The 25289-nt window shown below is 46.5% G+C and overlaps 1 protein-coding gene across 1 annotated transcript; it reads left to right on the top strand.

Annotated features, from left to right (window-relative positions):
• Positions 1-13645: 13645 nt before the first annotated feature.
• LOC144118553 (fatty-acid amide hydrolase 2-A-like) lies at positions 13646-23529 on the top strand. The gene is made up of 7 exons (XM_077651462.1): positions 13646-13883; positions 15918-16137; positions 17252-17461; positions 18686-18805; positions 20133-20287; positions 21254-21349; positions 22621-23529. Exons 1-7 carry the CDS (start codon positions 13695-13697, stop codon positions 23191-23193), a joined length of 1563 nt encoding a protein of 520 aa, XP_077507588.1. The 5' UTR covers positions 13646-13694; the 3' UTR covers positions 23194-23529.
• The last annotated feature ends 1760 nt before the right edge of the window (positions 23530-25289 follow it).

Genomic DNA, 25289 nt, shown 5'->3' with positions numbered 1-25289 from the left:
CTAAGGTGGAACCCTTGATACACCTTAAAGAGTTCTAATGCGACAGCGTTAAGGTTCTCTTTTTGCAGAAAATCATAAGTCACGTGACCATGTGGCGTCATCACAACCTGCCCACCGGATTATGGGAAAACTGGCCATCGTGGAAGGTGGTTGTTAAATTTTATTTATTTATTTATTTATTCAAATACCCTAAGGGCCCACTGGGTGCATTACATGGGGGGGGGGGGGGAAGCACAATTTTCAAATGAAAAACCACTTCAAGTGGTTAATACGGCAAGTTGAGAAACAACATAACAACGTAAACACTGTTACAAAAAATGCACAAATAACAAAGAAAGAGAACATATTGGTTTGCGAATAAGTGATATAAAAAAGCAAATCTTATTACTGAACGCGCTCGGATGTCAGATGAGATAGCAGTTCGGACTGAAATAAGGAAAACTGGGTTGTAGTAGCAATACTGAAGGGCAACTCATTCCATTCTTTTAATGACAAGGTTAAAGGTGAATTCTTGTACTTTTCCGTCCGAGCGGAGATAGGGCTAACTTTGTAGACATGATCGGTGCGACGTGAAATATGAGGTGGCGGTAAAATATGCGACCGGGCAAATTATCTACTGCTCAATAAACGATTGATCAATCAGTTATTGATCAGTCAATGATTGATCGCCAGAGGTTGCTCAGGAAGAGCAATTTGGGTCGCACAAGCCCCACAGGGGGCAGCACCTTCCACCGCAGGGCAGTGGCGCATCCATTAACCACTGCACCATTGCGGAAGGAGTGGTATAAGGACTCGTAGGGGCCTAGGAATGTTAACTAGAGAATGACAGATTCCACATATGTGGACAAGCTCATTAAAGCTACCGCGTCATATCCTTAAAGGGATACTGAGGAGAAATTGAGATTGGCTTGTATCGATAGAATACCCGCTCCAACACACACACACACACGCGCACACACACACACACACACACACACACACACACACACACACACACACACACACACACACACACACACACACACACACACACACACACACACACACACACACACACACACACACACACACACACACACACACACACACACGCACGCGCGCACGCACGCACGCACGCACACACACACACACACTCAAAACACCACTCTTTCTGAAAAAAGAACCTCTTGTAAGGTAAAAAAGAGATACAGGTATCGCCACCACAGGCTAACCTCGCAAGTAGAAGCGTGGTGATGGTATCGGGCAAAATGCATATCTTTGTCTGTCCCAGATCTCTGAGGCTAACAAAGATGCATGAAGGTTACGTGTTTGATCGATATTGAAGCATATAAGTTTTGTTTTGAAACCTTAGTGCACTTTTATCACGCGAGGAAGATGGAAAAAAGACAACCTGCATGTTGGAAGTAAAATTCATTCCGCCCCTCACCTCATTCTTTTGGAGATTTCCCGTTTGCAGCAGTTCCAACGAACCTCAACAAAACCGCCTCCCAAATCGTGTATAATTACACCTGTAGATGCATTTCCCACTGAACGTCTAATTATATGCTGCCTCAGAAGCCATGTGGAGACCGCTACGCCCTAACCGAGCAGTAGCGTCTATTAGTGGAACAGAAAATGAACCAACAGGCACTGTGCTTTAATCGCATATACACAGTGACGACTCTCGACAAGTACACAGCTGACAAAACCACCGGCGGCTCAAGCCCTTTGCCTATTTAGCCATTTGACTCACAGTGCCTTAAAGGATTCCCTTAAACGGTTTCTGTAGTTTCGGGTTAGATAACTGGCACAGGCTAGCATCTCGAACTTATAGGCCGACCTTCCCTTTTTTGGATTTATGCTAATTTAGGTGAACCGGTCTCCCCGATATGCTAGTCATTGTTTGGAACACCGCTTTAGGTAATTTTATGCGGCCATTTGCGGAAATGAGTTCTACTAGTCTGAAATATGGTTCCTTATATTAGAGCACTGTTTTGCATGTATTCTGAGCAGTGTTATGCGGAAACGCTTTCGACGTTACCTGGACAAGTTGCTCATAAGCGTTTATCCTCTACTTAACCCAAGGTACCATTGCACAGCGTCGCTGCTCTCCGCCCACGCAGAGCTCCTCGAGCGCTTCTGTGTCAACTCCAGACATGGGTATCCTCACGAGGGCAAGCCCTCATGACGACGTCCTCGTGAGGATGAGGAAAAATAAGCGTGCAAAAATTTATGAGGGCGAGGGTGAGGGAGGGCAGAGGTGGTGAGGTGAGGGTGAGGGAGGAAAATATGCACGGGTTGAGCTTTATAGGGTGTGTCAGAAAGCTCATCCCTGTCTTTCCCTCCTCCTTTTTATCTATCTATCTATCTATCTATCTATCTATCTATCTATCTATCTATCTATCTATCTATCTATCTATCTATCTATCTATCTATCTATCTATCTATCTATCTATCTATCTATCTATCTATCTATCTATCTATCTATCTATCTATCTATCTATCTATCTATCTATCTATCTATCTATCTATCTATCTATCTGTCTGTCTGTCTGTCTGTCTGTCTGTCTGTCTGTCTGTCTGTCTGTCTATCTATCTATCTATCTATCTATCTATCTATCTATCTATCTATCTATCTATCTATCTATCTATCTATCTATCTATCTATCTATCTATCTATCTATCTATCTATCTATCTATCTATCTATCTATCTATCTATCTATCTATCTATCTATCTATCTATCTATCTATCTATCTATCTATCTATCTATCTATCTATCTATCTATCTATCTATCTATCTATCTATCTATCTATCTATCTATCTATCTATCTATCTATCTATCTATCTATCTATCTATCATGCCTATCAGTCCAGAATACTCGCGGACGCAGGGATGATAACTAAATCAAAACAACTGAACAAGAACTGTAGCCTAACCACAAGGGTACGAATGCCTTCTTTGGACGACCATTCTGTTCACCAGGGACTCTTCGACGCCCCCGCCCCAGGATCAGCCCCAGCGCCTTTTCGATCGACGTCAAGGACTTGTTTGACTCTACCCCTCAGGAAGAATTGCTTCTGGCTCTCAAGAAGCCATTGAAGCCCACGGTGTTCTGCCTTTTTAATAGCAACGCTGTTGTTTTGGTCGATGGCTTCCTTCAATTACTAAAATTTGATCTTCGTTCTACCTTCTCCGTTTGGAAAGAGGAATATTCGTTCAGAGACATGGAATGTGTATTGGGTCCTGCATTGCCGGTGTTCTGAGTGACCTGTTTCTCGCGTCTAAGAAAGAGGGTCTCTCCCATGCTCTTAAAAGCCTTCCCAGCAATCAAGGCTTTCGGGTACGTCGATGACTATACCTTGTCCTTTTGGATCATGCCTGCGAACCTTCCCAGACAGGCATATATGACGTTCAAAAGGTTTTTCTGGACGCCCTCGCTTCCTTGAGGTGACCCATGAATTTCCGTTAAAACACCCTATCGAATTTCTCCACCGAAGGCTATTTTTTTTTTATTCCGCCCATGATTGCTAGTCCTATGAATCAAGGCAGGCGAAACCTGATTTATCGTATCATTCAGCTGGCCAACTTTATTCTAGTGAAACGAAACGTTATCTAATTGTGACTTAATTCTGAATGCCCCCACCTGGTCCTGTACTGATTCCACGGAGTCCAGCTTCAGCCAACGGGCTTAGCGACTCATCGCAGCTGGGTTTCCTCCCATGTTTTAAAATCCATGGCAGGGAGCCTGAAAGTTCAGTTAAGAACTAGATCGCTTGCAAGGATTCGCCGTAGGGCGCTCCTGGGACGAAGAGAAAAGAAAAAAACGGCTGTGGTTTAGCTCTGGTTAAACCTGGAGTGACGCGATAGCTACAGCTGGCCGGGTGGAACTCGCTCAGTCGAATTGCAAAGTCAGTCTTTCGCCGCTCCGTTTCGCTGGGCGTTCCTTCTTCATCTTCACGGTGCAAGAATACTAAGGTGTTGACACTGCGCCGCTGGATCGTCCAGATTATGGGCCGCGGCGGGCGCGCCTTGCAGTTCGGCTGCAAGCCGACAGATGGCGCCGATGTCAGCGGGCCCAGTTGAGCAGTGGTGGCGCCTTGAGATTCCGCTTCCCAAGCTCGATTTTCGCTTTGGTGGCGTGAATTGAATTCAAAACGCTAGGAAATTCGTTGCTTGAAATTAAAATCAGTAGTGTGTCAGTCTTAAAACTTTGTTTATAGGAAATTATCTTGTGGAAAGCAGTTAATGATATGGACTCAGTTGAGCAGCACTCGAAGCCCATTCACATTTCGTTTCCTCGCTCAATTCATGCTTCATTCGACCTAATCATAGATCTAAGCATAATAAATATAAGTGGGGGTCCTCGTACCCTTTTCCGCTCACAATGGCAGAAAATTATTGCACCGGAAATTTTTTGCTTCACGCCTATCGTTGCTTCTTCACTCTATATGAAGACCGATCAAACATTGTTTCGCTGAGTGGGCTGATTTTGAAGATGCAGCGCGCTAGTATAGCGCGGCTAATATATTTACGACTAAAGTTTTGAAGAGGCTGCGTATTAGGTAAAAACTTTCTCACGCAGGAAATGTATCAGACGGGATGAAAGGGCGCGTCGGATCATGGACCCATAACCCAACACGAAAGCTTGAGAAAACGGCATTTCTATTCCAGTGCAAATTATCATAGAACGGACATAATCTTCAATAAGCTCCTTTCCACTGCAGGCTAAATGGCTCTTGAAGGAGTCAAGTGTGCAGGGGTCAGCGTTCATAATTATAATAATAATTGATTTTTGGGGAAAGGAAATGGCGCAGTATCTGTCTCATATATCGGCGGACACCTGAACCGCGCCGTAAGGGAAGGGATAAAGGTGGGAGTGAAAGAAGAAAGGAAGATGTGCCGTAGTGGAGGGCTCCGGCATAATTTCGACCACCTGGGGATCTTTAACGTGAGCACTGACATCGCATAGCACACGGGCGCCTTAGCGTTTTGCCTCCATAAAAACGCAGCCGCCGCGGTCGGGTTCGAACCCGGGAACTCCGGATCAGTAGCCGAGCGCCCTAACCACTGAGCCAGCCGAGTACGCTTTCGAAACTCACAATGTGGTGAAAAGATATAAGGAAAACACCATCTCAGAAGTTTACACTGTCATGTACTCCCACAATTTAAAAAACTTAATGAAACATTTCGAACTTTATTACACACCATATACCCAGTGCAAACAAAAAATGCAGTAACTGGGTGAAATGTCAAAGATATACAAAGTGTCACTGCGCGGTAACAGCACTTTTCCATCTAACGTAAACAGCAAAAGTCGCAAAAACTGTGGCATATAGGAACATATTAATGAAAATTGCGGCCAAGAGGAACAAAGCTTAGCCAGTTTCTTTTTTTCCTGAGCCTCCTTTTTCATGCTGATGTTAACATGCCTGCATTGCTGCCTCATCTGCATGCTAACATAACAGCGAAGCAACTGAGCCACTGTTTCTTCCTTGTGCTCATCACAAGACGTCCGGTCTGCCCCAGGAATCGCCCGGCGCCACTTCTCCAAACGAACATTGTCGGACGGAGCTTTGAATAATGGCACACGCTCCGCACAAGTCCGGTAATATAATAATAATAATAATAATAATAATAATAATAATAATAATAATAATAATAATAATAATAATAATAATAATAATAATAATAATAATAATTGGTTTTGGGGGAAAGGAAATGGCGCAGTATCTGTCTCATATATCGCTGGACACCTGAACCGCGCCGTAAGGGAAGGGATAAAGGAGGGAGTGAAAGGAGAAAGGAAGAAGAGGTGCCGTAGTGGAGGGCTCCGGAATAATTTCTACCACCTGGGGATCTTTAACGTGCACGGACATCGCACAGCACACGGGCGCCTTAGCGTTTTTCCTCCATAAAAACGCAGCCGCCGCAGTCGGGTTCGAAACCAGTCCGGTAGCCCGAATTGCAGTTCGGCACGAAGCACTTTCTTCCCATTGCGCAGCAGTCACCAGCTGTATACGCTACTCTGCCGACGATAGCCAATCACAAGGTCCCGAAGCGAAATAAATGAACGCGTTTAAAACAGTACAAAAGTGCAGCCGCACACTCCGAAATGTGGCAAAAACACGTGCGCAGTGCGGCGCCACGCCGGACCAAGCCGCCCAGCGACCGGTTGCCATGGCAACACCCCCTCCCCCCCCTCCTCCCGAACATATTGTGGCCGCGAGCGGGCGGCGCTCTCACGCGCGGCGGGAGAAGAGTGTCAACACCTCAGTACATTATTCTTACACCGTGTTCATCTTCGTCCCTGGACGTGATTCACTCTCTCCCCCTCTCCACTCCTCCCCCTCACTCCACTCGGTTTCGCCGGCGCGCCGCGCCGCCGTCAGCTGTTCCGCACCACGTGACCAACCAAGCACCATACGTGGCCCTAGCTTATTTGCATCCGCGACAGCACATCAGCCCGACAGTGAGCATCTGCAGCCCGGCTAGCGCGGCGGAGCTTGCTGCAACCCATCCTAACCACTGCACAGATAAGCCACCGCTTACCACCGCTCTCTGGAACTCGTCTTTTGCCCGTGTAATTAGATCTACGTATGTCGTGTTGTACTTTTGTATTGCTTCGTTCAATCGCGTAACTTTGTGTACGTTTATGCATCTATTTTTTATCATTACTCCAGCATTATTCGTGTCTTAACTCCACCATACCCCATATTTTGTCTTTTGTATGTATAACTTTGTAATAATAAAGCAGCAAGTTGGGCTAGTTGGCGATGGCTCATGACGGAAAGAACTTTACTGCGTTAAAAAGACCAAGACAACCACTTAAAACGCTTGACATGGACAGACTCCCAGCCGATTTCATTGGGACATGCATGAGCAATATATACAGAAAGGCCAAAAATAACCACATAATAAACAGCAGCTATGCAAACAGCAATCAAAGCGGTGACGATACCATAACAATTCACTTAATTGTTGTCATGACAGGAAGATTCACAGTGTACGAGTAAAACAGGAGGCTGGCTAACACACGTATGAATTCTTTTCATGATTAAATAAGCCTCTTTTATCTTTCGTGTTAGGCGAACCTTATGGCGGAAAATAATGTTATTGCTTCAAAATGGCGGACGGCACCCTTGTTTTTTGTCTTTCATCTTCCTTCTTTGCATACAGTGAAATGTGCCGCTACATGTAAATGTGGGCCGGAAGATAAGGCCCCTAAAAGCTCCTTCAGACGGACATTGATACAACGGCCCGTCTGTCCAGCATAAACCTTCCCATATAGCGCAAGTTGCTGCGTCACGCTTGCAGACTGGCTCGGCGTCGCAACCACCGTCGACATATCGGCCTGCCGGAGCAATGGGGTCGTCGTGCCTTGCCAGCAGCTGATTTCGTTCACTCAAGCTGCAGGGTTGAAAGCAGCACAGTCGTGGCGCGTGAATGCGCTAGCCACGTGATTTTTTTTTTTGTATTTCGCGGGCTTTCTTTGGAGCTCGGAAAAAAGATACACGCGAGACTTTCTTTATCGCAAATGGAATGGTTGTTTCTGAAGGTGCTCTCCAACTTTGCTGTTCACATCTGCTGCCTAAAGTCAATATTTACGCATTTAGAAAAAAATATCTTAATTGCTAATTAATTAATTGCAAAACAAAAATTGCCTATGATGCGCAAGCCGGTTGGTAGGTGTATGTAAGTGGTTCCCTGGCCTACCTCATATATTTTATCTTTTAACACTTGGCTAAAGTTAGGCTGGACGCCCTGTATATTCCTCGTGCACCATCATCATCATCATCATCATCATCATCATTAGCCTAACTACGCTCACTGCGATACAATGACCTTTCCCCCTGTCTTTCCAATTAATCCTGTCCTGTGCCAGCTGCAGCCACCTCATCCTCGCAAACTTCTTATTCTCATACCGCCACCTAACCTCCTGCCGCACCCTGCTACTCTTGCCTTCTCTTGGAACCCACTCCGTTACCCTTAACTACCATCGATTATCTTGCCTTCGCATTGCATGCCCTGCCCAAGCCCATTTCTTCCTCTTGATTTCTACTAGGATGTCATTAACCCGCATTTGTTCCCTGACTCACTCTGCCCTCTTATTATTTCTTAACGTTGCACCTATAATTTCTTTTCCATAGCTCGCTGCGTTGTCAACTTAAGTTCAACGCTTTCCGTTGGCCTCCACTTTTCTGCCCCCTAGTGAGCACCGGTAAGATGCAGCTTTTGTATAGTTTTCTCTTGAGAGATACAATAGGTAAACTGCCATTCATGACCTGAGTGAACCTGCCAGATGCGCTGTGCCCAATTCTTATTCTTCTAGTTATTTCACTCTCGCTATCCAGACCTGATATCACTACCTGCCATAAGTGTACGTATTCCCTAACCACTTCCAGCGCCTCGCTACCAGTTGTAAACTGCTGTTCCCTTCCGATACTGTTGAACATTACTTTGCTTTTCTGCAAATTAATTTTCAGACCTGCCGTTCTCATGTCTAAGTCATTCGCCATGCTTTGAAATTCATTCCCTGAGTGACTTAGCAAGGCAACGTCATCAGTGAATCGCAGATTACAATGGTATTCTCCATTAACTCTTATCGCCAACTGTTCCTAATAGAGGCCTCTGAATACCTCCTGTAAACAGGCGGTGAATAGCATAGGCGAGATGGTGTATCCTTGTCTGACACCCTTCATTAATATAATTTTGTTGCCGACTCTATAGAGGACTATGATGACCGTGCAGCCGTTAAAGATATCTCCCAGTATTCTTAATAAGGGTCATCTACACCCTGAATCCGTAATGGCTGCATAAATGCTGAGGTTTCAACTGAGTCAAATGCTTTCTCGTAATCTATGAAGGCTATATACAGGGGTTGGTTATATTCTGCGCATTTCCCTATCACCTTATTAGCAGTGTGAATGCAGTCTATTGTCGAGTAGCCACTCCGAAAGTTCGCCTGATCATTTGGTTGATTGAAGTCTAAGGTTGTCCTGATTCTATTAGCGATTACATCAGTAAATACCTTGTAGTTAACGGACAGTAAGCTGATCGGTCTGTAATTTGTCAAGTCCTTGAGGTTCCTTTCTTAGGGATTAAGATGACGTTAGCGTTCTTCCAAGCTTCCGGTACGCTTGAGGGCATAAATCATTGTGCATAAGAGGTGCCTAGTTTTTCTAGCACAATCTCCCCACCTTCTTTGAACATATCTGTCGTTACCTGATCCTCACCATGTTGCAATCGCAATCGCGGATACTTGATCAGTAAATACTGATCAAGCCTCGCGAAACTTGACAAAAATCGGTTGGCCTAAACGCCTAGGCGTTGCTGAAGTGTTCCTCACTGTGCCGTTTTAAACAATCCAGAAGTTAAAGCCTGCAAAAAAAAAAAAAAACGATCAGCTGCGCTGGTTACTGCATTAGACCACTGAATCATCGCCGCAGCCGAACATTTCGAGTTGTTGTTGTTGTTATTGCCTCAAAAACGATGGCGCATACCTACGTTGGGGAACTGGCCAGGGTTTGGTGCAGATCTAAACAGGAAAAAAATCATCCAGGTTTATCTCAAGCGCTTCGTAAATATAAACACAGGAATCTATGAAAAGAAATAACGAATTTCTAGAGATATTCAGAAAATCGGAATGCAAATACAGGAAACAAAACGGTGTGGGTTTAATTGAAACTAATAAAGTTTAAAGCAGTAATCAGAAATAAAATAATTTTGAGAGATAAGTAAAGGCAACGAAAAGTTAACACAAAAATCTTCCGGTTTCGATAACATACCTGGAAGAAGCTCACGCACCTGCTTAAGGGCAAGACCTTTGACGGCTGCACCGAAGGAAAGGAGGACGGGAAGAGTAAACGGCAGCACTAATTGAGCGAGAGAGAGAGAGAAACATTTATTGAAATCTCAATGAGATTAGCGGTGGGCCGTCGTCTTCATCGTTGACGTCTGGCCTCTTCGCAAGGTCGGGCCCCTATTCCAGGGCTCCGCTGAGACTTGCTGCTTCGCATGCGTGCTGCACAAGGGCCCTTTGGGCTGTGAGCTCGCTGCTGGTGAGCAGACCCTCCCATTGCTCCGCACTCGGGGTTTTGAGTTTGTGGAATGCATAATTGCGTTTGCACTCCCATGTAATGTGGTATAGCGTGGGGGTTGCCCCGCACCACGGGCATGTGCCCCTGAATTGGGTGGGGTACATTTTGTGTGGAATGTATAGGTTGAAGAATGTTCCTGTTTACAGTCTCCGCCAGTTCACCGCTTCTTGTTGTGTTAATGAGTTGTGTGGCGGAGGTTACTTGAGCCTCTGCCCTCTGTAGGAATTTAGCAGCTCCGCATATACTGGCTCCACTATGGTAGGGTTCTCTAGGGTCTCCAACAGCTCAGCTCGGAACGTGATCTCGCAAACTAATCTGTCCACCCTTGAGTTGCCCTCTATCCCCGTGTGTGCCGGTATCCAGAGCATCTTGTGGGTTACTTTTTGGCTAGGGGGCCCTGTTTCGAGGAGGGTTCTTAGGGCCGCCTTGCAGGCTCTACCTTGCGCGTAGTTCCTGCATGTGGATCTCGAGTCTGTTAATATGATCAGTGATTTGTTTCTCCGATAGCCTTCGGCCGCCGCTAGTGCAACGGCGACTTCCTCCCCCTCTGCTACCGTGTGGCCCCGTAGGGTTGCGTATGTGATCGGTTTGCCGGCGTAATCCACGACTGCTGCGGCGGCATTGATTATTTATTTATTTATTTATTCAAAATACCCCCAAAGGCCCTCATTTGAGGGTATTACATGGGGGGGGGGGGGGGGGGAGTAAGTACAAAGCATTGTTATAAGGTTAAAGATATTGCACTAAAATAAAATAGAAATAACAAAATATTAATCATAAATAGGCATTATCTTGTGCGTTTATCCCGCGGATAAAGCGCTGCGTCTGTGTACACTGTGTTTTCTAGTTTATCCAAATGGCGTTCCACATAATCTGAGCGAGAAGAATTTGCAAAAACTCATTTCTCTGCCGTGTGAACCTCCGGCAGGAGAGTATGAAATGATCTAACCTTTCAGCGTCCCCACATGACGCACATAGATCAGTGGCCGCGTGGCACACATCTCGAGCGTTTAACTGCCAGTCTCTCGCGCTGTGCTTTGCATGTCACGTCTTCATCGACTTCCATCCGTGCGCAATGGATCCAGGACATACGGCTATAGCATTGCCGCCTTAACGAGCCTCGAATAGGTACCGAAGTGAGGCGCACCTAATTCGCATTTGGCCAAACAACGCTAAACCATCCGCATTTTTTTTCAATCTTCGCAGCTTTATTTTAAAACATGGCGATGACGATCAGGTAAATGTTCCCTTCATAGTAAATGTGTTGGTCCCTGTGCACCCAAGATAAGGAGATGGCGGTCATGGTTATCGGAGTAATTGGCCAATATACGTTAATCTTCAATAGTTTATACAATCCTCCATGTTGCAATCGAACCTCACGAAACGTGAAAAAATATTTTGTACTTACGTTATGCTAACAGTGATGAGAGTAAAACGACAAAGGCATCAAACGCGCCTTGACGTGCATGCCCTCGGCAAGTGAATTAGCTCGCAGCGCCCTCGCACACTTTCCCACATGTAGGACGCCTGAACGGGAGTGCGCCGCGTGCCCCACTGGTCACGTATACGAACCACAGCTGAGGAGGAGTTTCATCTCTGTGGAATAGTGCGCGCTTGCGTATGCGTAACAAGATAGCCGCCACCCTTAGTTGAATAAAGTGAGCAAAATATTTTTCAGCCTACTCTTAAACAGCAGCACGACAGGCAGAACGTAATAACTAAGCACTGACTGTAACTTCTTGTATTCAATTATTCTTCTTGTACGCATGTACTAGTGTGCCTAATGTCATTGTTTTGTGTGTAATTTTTTTGTACAGATTCGGTGATTCACCGTACTGCCCGAACAACCAACAAGCACTCTGTGCTTAGGTTGGACAGGAAAACTCATGTGCTAAACAAAGATGAATAAATGTTGATTTGACTTGATTTGACGTAAGCGCTTATTTGCATGACAACTTGAGGATATCAATGTTCTCCTAATGACAAAAAAAAAGGTTTGAATCGCAAATGCATAGTCATTAGAAAAGTATCAAAACCGATAACCCATTCGTTTATTATAAAACTATGAGGATCGCTCACAATATAAGCACTTGAATAATACCAGTCAGTCGATGCGAGAAACCGTAACTGCCGAGCCGCCTTTCGGCAGAATTCGATATTCGAAACCTCGAAACTCTTCCCTGCCCGTTTGTGTGTCGCGCGGTGTTGCCCGTCGCGGTCAAGGTTTCCGAACGGCCTTCGCTGGACCAGTTTGGAGAGCGAGGATGATGCGGCCTTGAAGCGCATTTGCGGCTGGTCAAGGGCATAGATGCTAAGTGCAGAAGCACCAGCGCCGTGTAGCGCGGGCTCATAAAGCGAATATTAAGCTCGGCCAGTCAGCGTCTGAGCGTCTTGATCTAGAGCCGCTTGTTAAGCTCGTCAAATAGCGCGCCAACGCTTAGCGCAGAGCTCTTAAACTCTCAGTGCACAGCTCTCTCATGCGCTTGGAGCATTAGTTGCATTATTAGCCGACAGATGTCGCTAATCTGTGCGTCAATTTAAAGCTCACTTAATGCGGCAGCTGAGGTAGCGTTACACTTGTTAGGGTACTTATAATGGTTCCCTACTATAAGTTAGTTGATGTTCGGTTCCTTTATGTATAGGTAACTTGATTCAGTGTGCCGTTCGGCGTATGAAAGCGGCCTTTTTTAGCAAAATGTCGCAGACCGCCTGTTCCCAGCGCCGTCTGGCTATTTGAGCTAGATTTATTGTTGGCAGTGTTGTGGACGGATCAAAACACGTAGCCTCCAAGATAGCAGAATAGTTGATCACGGAGGCCATACCAAAGACGGTTGCTCGGGTCTGGCGCTGCTGTGGCTCAGTCTTTGCACCAAAGTGCCCGTGGACGCGATACTGCATGACGTTAAAAATAATTTCGGTAAGAGATACAGATGTAGGATGCGGTTAAAAGCTTCAAGAGGTTCTACATGCACAGAAGGGAGGAATAATTTAATTTCCATGTTGCACCAAAAGTGCTCTCAGGTGCAGTAGTGAATGCACACACGAAATGCACCGTGAGCGTGCCAATCTGCTATGCAGCAAAGTGCACATATCGAACCGTGGGCAGTGTAATTTCGGCTGAAATTTAAAAATATTTTCCTTAAAACGAATTCTTCCTGTAATATCCTCTGGATTCAAAGCTCACAAACACTACTACCAAACTAATGATTTCTGGTGTTTTTACTTGGACCGCTAATGTCTGCAATTCACAGCCAAACGTGGGAAAAAAAAGTCGTTTATTGCGTACTTATAATTTTTGTCGGAAATTCGGCCAAATACTGGGAGCCACGTTTATTTTTTGTAAATTTGCTTCATACCTCAATGCTGATTATTGCTGAACTTGTAATTGTGTCGGTCTAAGTAAAAAAGAAATAAGAGCAGGAACCTCGGAACAGGGGAGGGGGGGGGGGGGAACTGTCATTCTAAGTTTTCATGCGATGTTATTACGCCTATAACTGACTCTTGAAGTATGGGGAGGTACTAATTTCTATGTCACCGCAAACTCTTGCTTCCACAAGCACTAGGAAGGCTGACCTCGAGTGAGCATAACAGCCGCTACCAGGAGGAACAGGAGGATGCCTCCGTTCGCCGAGAAATGGGCGGCGGTGCTGGTGGAGCTGGTCGTGTACTTGTGGTGCAACGCCGCAAGGCTTTTCTTCCACGTGTGGTTCGTGTGGAGAACGCCTCAGCCATTGCCACCGGCAAAAGATGACCTTCTCCTGCGGTCAGCTGCATCCCTTGCTGCCGCCATCAGAGAAGGCGAGGTGAGCTCACGTTCCGATACACGCGCTTCTGCACAGCTCTCTCTTACTGGGATGACGTCGGCATGTGGTATGCACCGGTGCTTCCCACATGACCGTCGATCACTGTACTATAAAATATAAATACTTGACGCGTACACGTAATTGGGTTGAAATAATCGTTGACTACGCTCAGCTGAAATTTTGTTTCGATGAAACTGTTCAGGACACGACCTTCGGCGCAGTTTATTCATTTATTTACCCTCAGGACCGAAGCATTACAGAGGGGAGCAGGGGGACAAAGCATTAGAGCACAATTGAAAATAACAAACAAAGCATGCTAACGCCCGGTAACTCTTAATTATACAGTGTTAGCTCAATCACATTTGAATCAGGTGTTATCATAAACGAAAACAATGTCGGAAGCAAGGTGATTCCAATCTTCCTAAAGGCTCGAGCAAAGACGGAAAATTGAAACGGTAGTGCACGTTAAAGATCCCCAGGTGGTCGAAATTATTCCGAAGCCCTCCACTACGGCACCTCTCTCTTCCTTTCTTCTTTCACTCCATCCTTTGTCCCTTCCCTTACGGCGCGGTTCAGGTGTCCAACGATATATGAGACAGATACTACGCCATTTCCTTTCCCCAAAACCAATTATTATTATTATTATTATTATTATTATTATTATTATTATTATTATTATTTTTATTATTATTATTATTATTATTATTATTATTATTATTATTATTATTATTATTATTATTATTATTATTATTATTATTATTATTATTATTATTATTATTATTATTATTATTATACATGTTGGTACCCCCTGCCTGTCCCTTTAGTGTAGGGGGAAGACGGCCTCTATTTCACATTGACTGGCAAATTTAGACCAATTCTTCTGGACGGACGGACGGATGGGCAAAAATTGGCGAACACGAAATGTGCTGTTAATGGAAAGAGAACATACCGACGTATATATAAGGCATATTCCAGCGTTAAAAAGTATTCCGACGAAATGATGGTTGTGGACTGTGGGGTTCCCGAAGCCACTAAGGCTATGAGGGACGCCGTAGTGGAGGGCTCCGGATTAATTTACACCATTTGTTTAACATGGGGTGAGTCCGCGCATCACACGAGCTTTTTGTATTTCACTTCCATCGAAACACCGCCTATGTGGCCGGGATCGAACCCGCGACCTTGGGATACGCAGCCGAACGCCAAGAGCGCCGAGTTCTTTTGCGACGCCTGAAAAAGGTTCGTGGTCTAGAACACCGCGTGGGCCGGAACACAGTTTTGACCGTTCATCCTGCTCTCTCAGTGCCTTGTCGCTCTCAACCCTCGGCTCTCATTATCGCAATATTTTAAGACTGAAATAAGCCTGTAAAATTCATTGCAGATCTACAGGTCTTCACAGACCTTCCACGACGGAACGATTGACAGCGCGGTCCGGAATTCCTAGAGCCGAGGACGTACGCGCTTGTAAGCCTCAAAATCGAGGGCGCCAGTAGAAAAAAAAAGACTAAATGATCGTGCCCAAAATACGACAAAACGCTTTGTCATTTTATTGTAACGGCAGCTTTTTCGCTAGTATCGAAGAATTTTTCTGTACTACTGTAGTACTTTTCTGTAGTTAGGTCGTTGCGACAAGAGATTGCGCATTACTACAATCTTTCTTGCTGCTACAAAAATTTCTGTGGTTGGTTCGAGCTCGTGGCCAAAAACTACAAAAAAACCTGTTGTGAGGGCAAAAACTTCGTGTTGAGTTATTCGATAGTGGGGACGGGGGGGGGGGGGGGGATGTGACGACGGAGAGCGGGAAAGAAGGGCGGAGGTATGATGCCTGTAATGACACCGTACGGCAAACGGCCAGCAGAAACAATACCAAAGACAGTGGCGCTGTAGAAACTTCCCCATCAAGCCCTCATTATATATACATGCAAGCAGAACAGGCCCCGTGTGGGCTCGGTGGCCAAAGGCTGCCCCTTTCCCCTTCCAGATGCTGTCGCACATGACAGAGCGCTGACCCGCCACATCTCCTTTTATTTCTTACAGGTCAAAAGTGTTCAGCTGGTTTCGGCGTATATCAGGCGCATCCGCCAGGTGCAGCCCGTCATCAACGCTGCAGTGGAGGAGCGCTTTGAAGAAGCGCTCAGGGAGGCCGAGGAAGCCGACCAGCTGGTGTCCTCTGGTGACACCAGTGCGTACCAGCTCAGCCAGAAGAAGCCGCTGCTGGGACTGCCGTTTAGCGTCAAAAACAGCATCGCAGTAAAAGGTGTGATCCTGCAGTTGCCCCGAAGAAAACGAAACGTATAGTGTGAAGTAGGCTCAAAAGCAATCCTTAACCTCCCTTAAAAATTCTTGCGGAAGCCGAAACTGTTGTGCGTAATGGAAGATTTTAACTTTGGAGCCACCAGGTGAGCACGGCGCTCTCGCTGACACCGAATATGCATAGCGAAGGAGGTGTACATTCGCAATAGGGCCAGCAAGTTTCCCCTCTCTGATAGGAAAATAAAAAGAAAGGATGGCAATTTTACTCCCGCGTCTGAAAAGAGAGAATAGTAACTGTAAAACGGCTGCAATCTTCCGGAGTGCGCTTCAGCGAAGGAACGATTTTTTTTTTTCTTTCGCTCTGTCTCGCGTGCAGATACATTTCAGTTGCAGCCCCGCATCGGCCCCTATAGGCAATAATGAGTAAGTTTAAAATTTCCACCTCAAGCATATAAGATGCACAAAAGAAATAAACCGTCCTTGAAATAAAGAAAGCACGAAAGAATGTGACTATTTACTTAAAATACTTCTGATTACACGAGGCAGATTAGAAATCACGAGTAAGAGCTAATTTTAATGAAGGGAAAAAAATAACGACATTACGCCAATGGGGTCCGAACCCATGACCTCCGCATGTTGCGAGCCGAGAACTCTGCCAACTGAGATACGGCGATGGCTTTTTCGCCGTCTACTTTCGACGGTAGTAACGTTACGTGCAGGTTAACCTTAGGAAAGTTCAGCAGCGCCTCACGGCTTACATCTACTGTGGGGCTTGACGAAATCACAGCGCTTGCAGACGAGGACACACGCACACGCACACGCGCGCGCACACACACACACACACACACACACACACACACACACACACACACACACACACACACACACACACACACACACACACACACACACACACACACACACACACACACACACACACACACACACACACACACACACAAATACACACAACTGAGTTGTGTCCTCGTCAACAAGCACTGTGATTCCGTGATGTCGGACAAAAACCAACTAGCCCCGCAACATACCTCGCTGTTGGCTTCTTTCGTACGTATATCCCAACGAGCCCCTTCATTTCTCTGTCCTTGTCACGCCTCCAGGGATGCGCCACGATGCCGGCTCGCTGGTGTGGCACGGGCGACGTGCCGAGGAAGACGCCCCCTCAGTGGCGCTGCTGAGAGAGGCCGGAGCCATCCCGCTGGTGCTGACCAACGTGCCCGAGATGTGCATGTGGGGAGACGCCCACAACCTTGTGGACGGCCGGACGTGCAACCCGCACGACACACGCCGTGTGCCCGGGGGAAGCAGCGGTGAGCCATAATCCAGATGCGCATTCAGTGGCCCCCACTACTAAGCCTGCGCACAGCTATCTCTACCACGCGAAAGAGCCTGCGGATACTTGCACGTGAAGGGCTTCCACGCAATGGCAGTTCGAGCACCGCGAAAAGTGTACATTAAACGTGCTCTATTTTATTACGCGTGCAGCATTTAAATAATCATAAAACGCGTCCTGCTATCAGCTGCAGGGCTCGTTTCATGCAGAATGGTCGAGATTGTGGGGTTTGAATTGGGGAGATAAGTACGTTCTCCCCACTCAATCGCGGCTGACACGGTTCAAAGCCGCCCGGACCCCACCCCGTGATCGCGTACGCTACCGAGCGCTCGCCGACCACGGCGGGCCTTGCTCTGGGGGAACAAAGGAACGACACATTGGCTGACACAAACAGGCATTTATTGCTACAGAAACAATAACGCCAGCTAGCAACAAGGTACGCTAATGAATAGAGGTCGTCCGATTCACCAGCAAGGTTCCGAGCGAATGTTCGCCCGCGCTAGGGCTAGGGATATATACTCCGAAGGCCGGACGGGACGAGTACGGGAGCCTGTCTCCCCGTCGCTTCCTCGCCCCGCCGGCGAAGAGCGGAGCCGCGAGCGACACGTCCGCCCGCGCCGACGATCCCAGCCGAAGCCCCCTCTCCCGCGCGCGGGCTTTGGAAGTCTCCCCCGCAACGATGCTGGCGCCCTCTCTTGCCAGTTAATGTAACTGACAAGGGAATGCGTTCATCCTCGGGGTGAGACTGCTGCTGCACGGTGCCTCGCGGGAAAGCAATCACAGGGGGCTGCAGGGCAGGTCCCCACAAGATCTATGGCATTTGTTGCATGTTTGATGAGGGAGTCAAATATATATGACGGACAGGATGCACGCATGGCTTTGTATATACAGATCATAGTTTTTCCGGACTATCATTGTCATCTTTATTGTTGCTGTTAGTTGCTCTAGATGGACATGACCGGCCAGCCTTGCCGGGGGAACAGGGCGGGTAAGCGCAGTATTTCAGTAAAGCTAGTCCATTCTTGTGCATGCCTCCTTCCTGTCCGTCTTAACTTTGAATAATTTCCTCTTCAAGCACGGCTTCATGCACCTGGTTTCAAAACACGGCATAGAGCGAAGACATGACACTTAACACCTTCGTTTCCCCTCTCTAATAGATGATTATCTGACAAGCCTCATTAACAAATGGTGAACAATGCAGGTGGCGAATGCAGTCTTCTGGCATCAGCGGGCTCGCTGATGGGGCTGGGAACGGACGTCGCTGGGAGTGTGCGAATTCCGGCCTCCTTCTGCGGGATCTTCGGCCACAAGCCCACAGCTGGTAAATGCCGGGGATGTCTTGAGAGTGGTCTTTGTCACATGTCTGTTCCTTAACGCCTTTCCGTGTTTTGGCGCACTGTGCTTCAACTTGTGCCACAAATCCTTCTGCTAGTCCAATCGGGCCCGTCCACGCGCATTCAAGGCCCTAGAAACGCAGTTGTACATAAAGACCCTGGATATGAAAGTGACGCCATCTCCTCTCTCCTCCTCCTGCGTCGCCTCTGATTCCATCCCTTTTCGACCGTGGCTCCTCCTATGCGGTGCTGAACTAGCGTACGCTCTCTGCGGTGACCGCGTTACGTGTAGTATTGTATCTTATTCGTGCCTGCAAGCGTCGCTTGCGATGTTTGGCACCGCGGGGGAAGAAAAAAGAAACAAGAAAAAAGAGCGCGAAAACACGTGACGGTGGTCGGCCAATGGGAGCGTAGAACGCTTATGCAATGCGCAGGGAAGGAGGCGGGCGGTAGCCTTCTAAGACTGGCGTCACACTTAATTCCTTGAGGGGCTTTTGTTATACTATATACAGGGTGTCCCACACAAATGTAGTGTCCAGAAGTTTAATTTCAAAACACAAGTTTGACCGAGCATTTCAGGATGCATGGTGGAACGACACAACCCCAAACCCGTGCAGTGCGGTGCTAAAGCCTTTCTCAGGGCAAGACAAAACACGTAACTCAGAAGCGTGATACGTCGTCAATGTAGAGTACTAATGCACACATTGCCTATGCTTTAGAAGGAGCGTGATTCCGTTTTCAAAGCTACATAGTGGCATGAACACGACGGCAGGAACTGGGAATCAAAGTAGGCAGTCTGCCTATTAAAACGCCTAGTCTACCTATTAACACTTGCAAATTCAAGGCATCCAAAACCATAATTACAAACGCTGGCAAGCAATAGCTGCTACTTACCTAAAATAAACAAGTCAGTTATGGCCAGTAGAAGCTGTACTATAATGCACGCCTTTAATTCATTAGTCTCTGTGTTAGGAACAACTGTTGTGTCTGTTTTAGTTGCATACATCAGTGTAATAGATTGGATAGATTGCTTACATTTTCCTTGCTGTAGTATATGTAATTGTTTTTTCTTTGCGTAGATTTTGCGTAACAGTCTTGTTATTCCCTCGGAAGTATGCTGTTTTTGGTCTCTTTTGCGCATATCTGCTGTTCACAACTCAAAATGCCTTCGCATAAGCTTTTTTGTCTGCGTACGTCGACATCTTTTTATCGGCCAATGCAAATTGATCTATTTTTTTGTAGTACATGCCGCAGTTCCACACACCAATGTATTCGTGGTTTGTAAGTCGCGGCAATTCCCAACTCCACCCACAGGAGTGGTGCCAAACGGCGGCCTGTTTCCAGACGTCGCACAAACCTTGGGCGAACGCTTCTGCGTGGGCCCCCTTGCGAGGTTTTCGGAAGACCTCGCACTGCTTCTCAAAATTCTTGCAGGAGGTGCAGCCCATCGGCTCAAGTTAGATGAGCAGGTGTGTACCTAACTCCCGTAGAAATTCCGTGAGAAAGAGATAAAGCGGAGAATGGCCAACCCCAACGTGAGAAGAGAAGGCCCTTGGCACTCTAGCAAGCGTTTCAGAAAAAAAAAATTATAGCACTTTAAAAGTATGGTTTTCGTGCCACAACGACGGTTTATCTGACATCATGCTTTCAGTAGCGGCGGATGTCAGGTAACAAGCGATGCGTGTTATAGTGTAAACTCCTTGACCAAAATCTTCGTTTTGGGGTGTAACAGCGCAAACGGGCCAAATACAGAGAAAGAACAGAAAGAGGAGCTCTCGTCTGCGTGTCCGCGTTCCTTTTCTGCCTTTCGTCCGTTTGCGCTGTTCGACCCAATACGAACCTATACAAACTAGCCTAATTGTCCATTCTTCCACAGTGACTAGAATCAAATAGAACTTTTAACTCTTGATGTTGGCGCCTCATTGTAGTTAAAGATTAGGAGCTGACTTTCAGTTACATATTACTTTTTATATCATATCAATTTTTAGACTTCCAAAATGAGTTTTTAACAAGAAGCCAAATTATATCTCGCACTGCAGTGAATCAAATTTAATAGCCTCAATGTATACAGTTAGAGATGTGAATCTGGCTTTCAGTTACATGGCCACATCAGTTTAGACTTCCAACACCGCGATTCCATTCAGGCACTGCAATGCAAATTTGTCGCTCTTCGGGATCGTTAAACTGCAACTGCCCGGCAGAAGAGCGCCCGCAGCCTCGCGGGAAGGTGTGCACGTCATTCGAAGGCGTGCATATTGAGTGCCCTTTTGTGCAGTGGCTCGCCACTGAGATCCAGGCGCCACAGGAATGGTCGCTTGACACGCGCGTGACCGTGTGACGTGTGCTCTTACGGTGCGGGCGCTCTTTGGCCCCGTGGAAAGTGGTGTGAAGTGAGAAAAGCCAAGCGCCTCCAAGTGGGCGTGTTGCCTGCGCAGGTAGACCTGAAGGCAGTCAGGGTGTACTTCACGGAAACCGAAGGAAGCCACTGCTTCAGTCGCGTCACTGCCGAAGTTCGCCGGGTTGTCAAGAAGGTCAGTGCATTTCTCTGCGCAAGCGTTACTATAGGCTGTATGCACGAAAGGCTGCGGCGCGGTGCATTGTGGGTGAGCGGCCATCTTGTAGTACTCCTTAGCAGACGCCCACTACAGTCGCCGCGGTAGGTATGGCAACATGCTGCGCCGATACACGCACGTGTGTGATAATTGCTCGTAAGTGACGGCCTATAAGTATCCTTACCGTTTGTAAAGAGGACGGCTGTAAAGAGGACGCTCACCCACAATGCACCGCGCCGCCGCCATTTGTGCATACACCCTATAGGAATTCGGAACAGTGCCCAGGAAGTGCCGCCGGGACTGGTATATATCACGTTCTCTTCTGCACCCGCTCAATCTTCTATTCCATTCTGACGTCAAGAATGACGTCAACGCTTTATTTGTGAATGTTGAGAGGCATGCGACACATGGTGGCAGCCAGGGAAACTATAGAAGCGTTTGCACCGAATTGCTAGTAACGTGTACAGGCATTGAGCTGGTAACGCGATATGAGCTTGTGGGTAGCTATAGCCCTAAGTATCTACAGTCAGTGTCAATATGAAGGTATCGCTTTCGTCCCGGCCGACCAACACCAATAAATATTTTCTCATATGATGATTCTTCACTCTCCAAACAGAGTGGCGGTGAAGTATACAGGACGGAAGGGGCCAGATATGCTACTGGGTTTGCTTCGGTCTTCTTCGAAATATGAACTGTGGTAAAGGACTTTTTAGGCCGGCGGCGTATTACCTTCATATTGATTCCGTCTGTACAGTCTTCATCAAGTTGTCGCTGTTATCGACAAACACTTGCTTGTGAAGTCACACTGGCGAAACGAATGTCGCCGACCTGGCCGCCATCATCTTACGTAAGCGTTGACATTGTGGTCAACAAGGCAGGCACGCATATATAGGGCGCTCTTCCTTAAAAGCTGCGAGTTCTTTAAGCCTGATAAAGGTGCCCTTTAAGTTCCTTCTTAGATCACGGTTAGATTTATGTCCGAAGTTCGTTATTGTTTGAATTTAATTAAACCCAAGGTGTGCTGTCAAGCTATACATCCTTAGAACGAAAAAAGAAACTGAAAATCGGGGCGCTAAGAACTATAGTGAAGGGGACCACAAAGACTAAGTGCAGCTTTTGACCGAGAAAGGGACGAGCACTGAGCCGGTGAAAAACCTCGAGGTATTTGAGAACACAAAGACATGAAACGCAAACTGTAAATCATGTATCTCTGAGGCACGTGAAAATGTTTAGCGCTTTCGTTTTTGTAGGTCGTGTCGCGCCTCAGAGAAGCACATGGCATGGAAGTTCGCCGCCTGCACGTGGCAGGGCTTCAATACGCCTTCATCACGTGGTTAAAGACGAATGCGGCCGTAGCGCCCGTACCCCTGGCCGAACACTTCAGACCCGGCGGTTTGAACGCGTTCGCCGAGCTCGTGCGCACCCTGCTGGGCGTCGGTCGGCACACCCTGCCAGCGCTGTTCGTGTCCAGAATGAAGCTGTTCCGGTTCTCGTCAAGACAGGAAGCCGAAGCTTATCTTGCTTCCGTGGACAGAATCCGCGATCGCCTTGAAGAATCCCTGGGAGAGGACGGTGTGCTCATCTTGCCGGTGGCCACGAGTACGGCGCCCTACCACGGTCAAGACTTGTTCTTCAGCGACTCGCCGAGCATGACAGCCCTGTTCAACATCTTCAAGATGCCCGCGACTGCCTGTCCTATCATGAAGTCGAAGGAAGGACTGCCCATTGGTGTCCAAGTCGTGGCGAAGAGGGGCAACGACCGGCTGTGCCTTGCTGTGGCCCGGGAGATTGAGAGGCAGTTTGGTGGCTGGCTTCAGCCTTAGGTCGACTAGTGCTGGCAATGATAGCTCCTTACTGGAGTTGTCAGCTTTCTGCTTTTCGAGTTATGAGCAGAGCTTGAGAAGCACGCATATGTAGTAACGCATATGCAGTAACTCTTACAGCCCTTAGTGCCGACATTTGTATGTACCAATTAAGCTTCTACTGCGAAGTTTTATCTTCGATCTCCGTAAGCAAGGGAGTTCGATTTGTGTAATGTAGTGATATATAGTACAGCATAGTTACCTGTAGGACAAAGCTTGCTTCCGTCGAAAAAAAAAAACTCGTTGTTCACTCTAGTCGCAGAAAATGAAGTACAAATACACGCTACTTCCCACAAAGTTGCGGGATAAAATTCAATACAAATTTTTTGCGCTTTTTAAGCCGTGGCCTTCAGAAAAGGAAAGAATCGTATACTTTGCTTTACCGAAAAAAAATGGTTACGCTGTCAGTCTTTCTCTTCAACTTTTCTTTAACGTATTTATTGTCAGCAGGAGAAAAATTATAACATTCCATGCAAAATCTTTTTTCTTGCTGAAATAGTCCCACTCACGTGCCATGCATCAGCACGCGGCTTACCCCACCAAATCTAAAACATGTTAAGATATAAAGCTGGGCGCGGTGTATGCGTGTCTTCTGTTCACTTCTGAGTCACAAATTTATTGAAAAGCCTTTAAAGCCGCGTAAAAAATACAGACGCCAGATGCTGCCATAATCTTTGCCAGTTTGATAAAGGTTGGTCATGACACTGTGAACGTGCAAAAATATTGAGCATTATGGGCATTTCGTAAATTTTTTACTTCCGCAAACTTTGCAACCATGTCGTCAAGAGTACCTCGCAATTATATGCCTTCTCAATCGTGCTTGTTCCACGTTCGTGCATATGCGCAATTTTTAAATGCTCTTTTTTGCGAACAGGTTACGTTCGTGTGCTTCTTTTTATGGGCCAGTCACGTTGTAATGCCTTTTATAGATTACTGCCGTCGTCTTCGCGGAAAGTACAATTTTTCTTCTCAGTTTATGATTTATTACATTCACAGCGCACTACGCAATGAATGTTCCATTCATCTACGTCAAAATTAAAAATACCTAAAAAATAGAAATATTTTTCTATGCTCTTTGGTTTCGGCGACTGTTCGCTTCCTTCATATGTGTGTAAGTTTATGCGAAGTTTACGACGTCAGCACAGTGGTCATTGTAAGAGACGGTAATATGCCGCAACAACAAACTCAATCAAGTCACCACAACGCGATCACGTTATCATCTCGTAACCATTAGGAATGGGGCATTTGCCGCGTCAAACTGGTGACCAGTAAGGATGCGTTATTTGTTGTAATGTGGTTCCGCTGCGGCCATATGTTACGAAGTGTTATCCATGCTTCAACGACGATAAGTGTTAGAGGATTTTTCGCTGAGGTTGGGACATTCCTTTTCTTAAAGTTTACGGTCTCTTGATACAGTTTGACCCTATATTCCAAATGTTACTGCTGCTGTGCGACGTTGTTTGATCTATATAAGCTCTTCGGAATTTTTTTTCTCTGCTCTTGATGGTCGTAGTGGAAGGAAATGCCTGGTTTTAACTCATTCCTCGAAAATTATAGGAATAATGGACAATTATCACCAGTAGCTCGAGTTCTGTGGTGCTGTGTATGTCAATTCAACGCGATTTTCACAGGAGCGCATGCATAACTTAAACGCTAAAGAGGAGATGAACTCAGCGTGACATTGAAGATATCGCTTCAGCGACGCGATTCTCTGTCTTAGAGTCTGGCCGTGAATATATAAGTACATTGTTTTCATTGTAAGCATTTTAAGTGCCATTTATGTTTTCTCGATATTGAACTTTTTATATAATTTAACCGATGCTTGCTCTGGGCTTACCACAGTATTATTTGGTTCGTGCGCTGAAAAAAAAAAAGAGACATCAGTGAATTCACTGCGGTTCTTCGAGAATGGCTTAGAGCCGCGTACGGTGCGCGTAATGGATCTGGAGACATGTTAACGTCTGCATCAGGAAACATACTGCACCCATAAATCTCCAGAGAATCAGCTTCCTTGCGCATGTTACTAGGAAAGTAGCTGCAGGCCATCTGCAACCTCA

The sequence above is a fragment of the Amblyomma americanum genome, chromosome 2 (genome assembly GCF_052857255.1).
Source record: "Amblyomma americanum isolate KBUSLIRL-KWMA chromosome 2, ASM5285725v1, whole genome shotgun sequence".
Classification (NCBI taxonomy): Eukaryota; Metazoa; Arthropoda; class Arachnida; order Ixodida; family Ixodidae; genus Amblyomma; species Amblyomma americanum.
Note: the sequence above shows the minus strand (reverse complement) of the source record. Positions and strands in the feature narration are given on the sequence as shown.

Excerpts from the sequence above, each read along its gene's own strand:
- LOC144118553 (XM_077651462.1), top strand. The coding sequence starts at position 13,695 with ATGCCTCCGTTCGCCGAGAAATGGGCGGCGGTGCTGGTGGAGCTGGTC. Across the intron at positions 13,884-15,917 it reads CCGCCATCAGAGAAGGCGAG|GTCAAAAGTGTTCAGCTGGT; the intron begins GTGAGCTCACGT and ends TATTTCTTACAG. Across the intron at positions 18,806-20,132 it reads CGGCCACAAGCCCACAGCTG|GAGTGGTGCCAAACGGCGGC; the intron begins GTAAATGCCGGG and ends CTCCACCCACAG.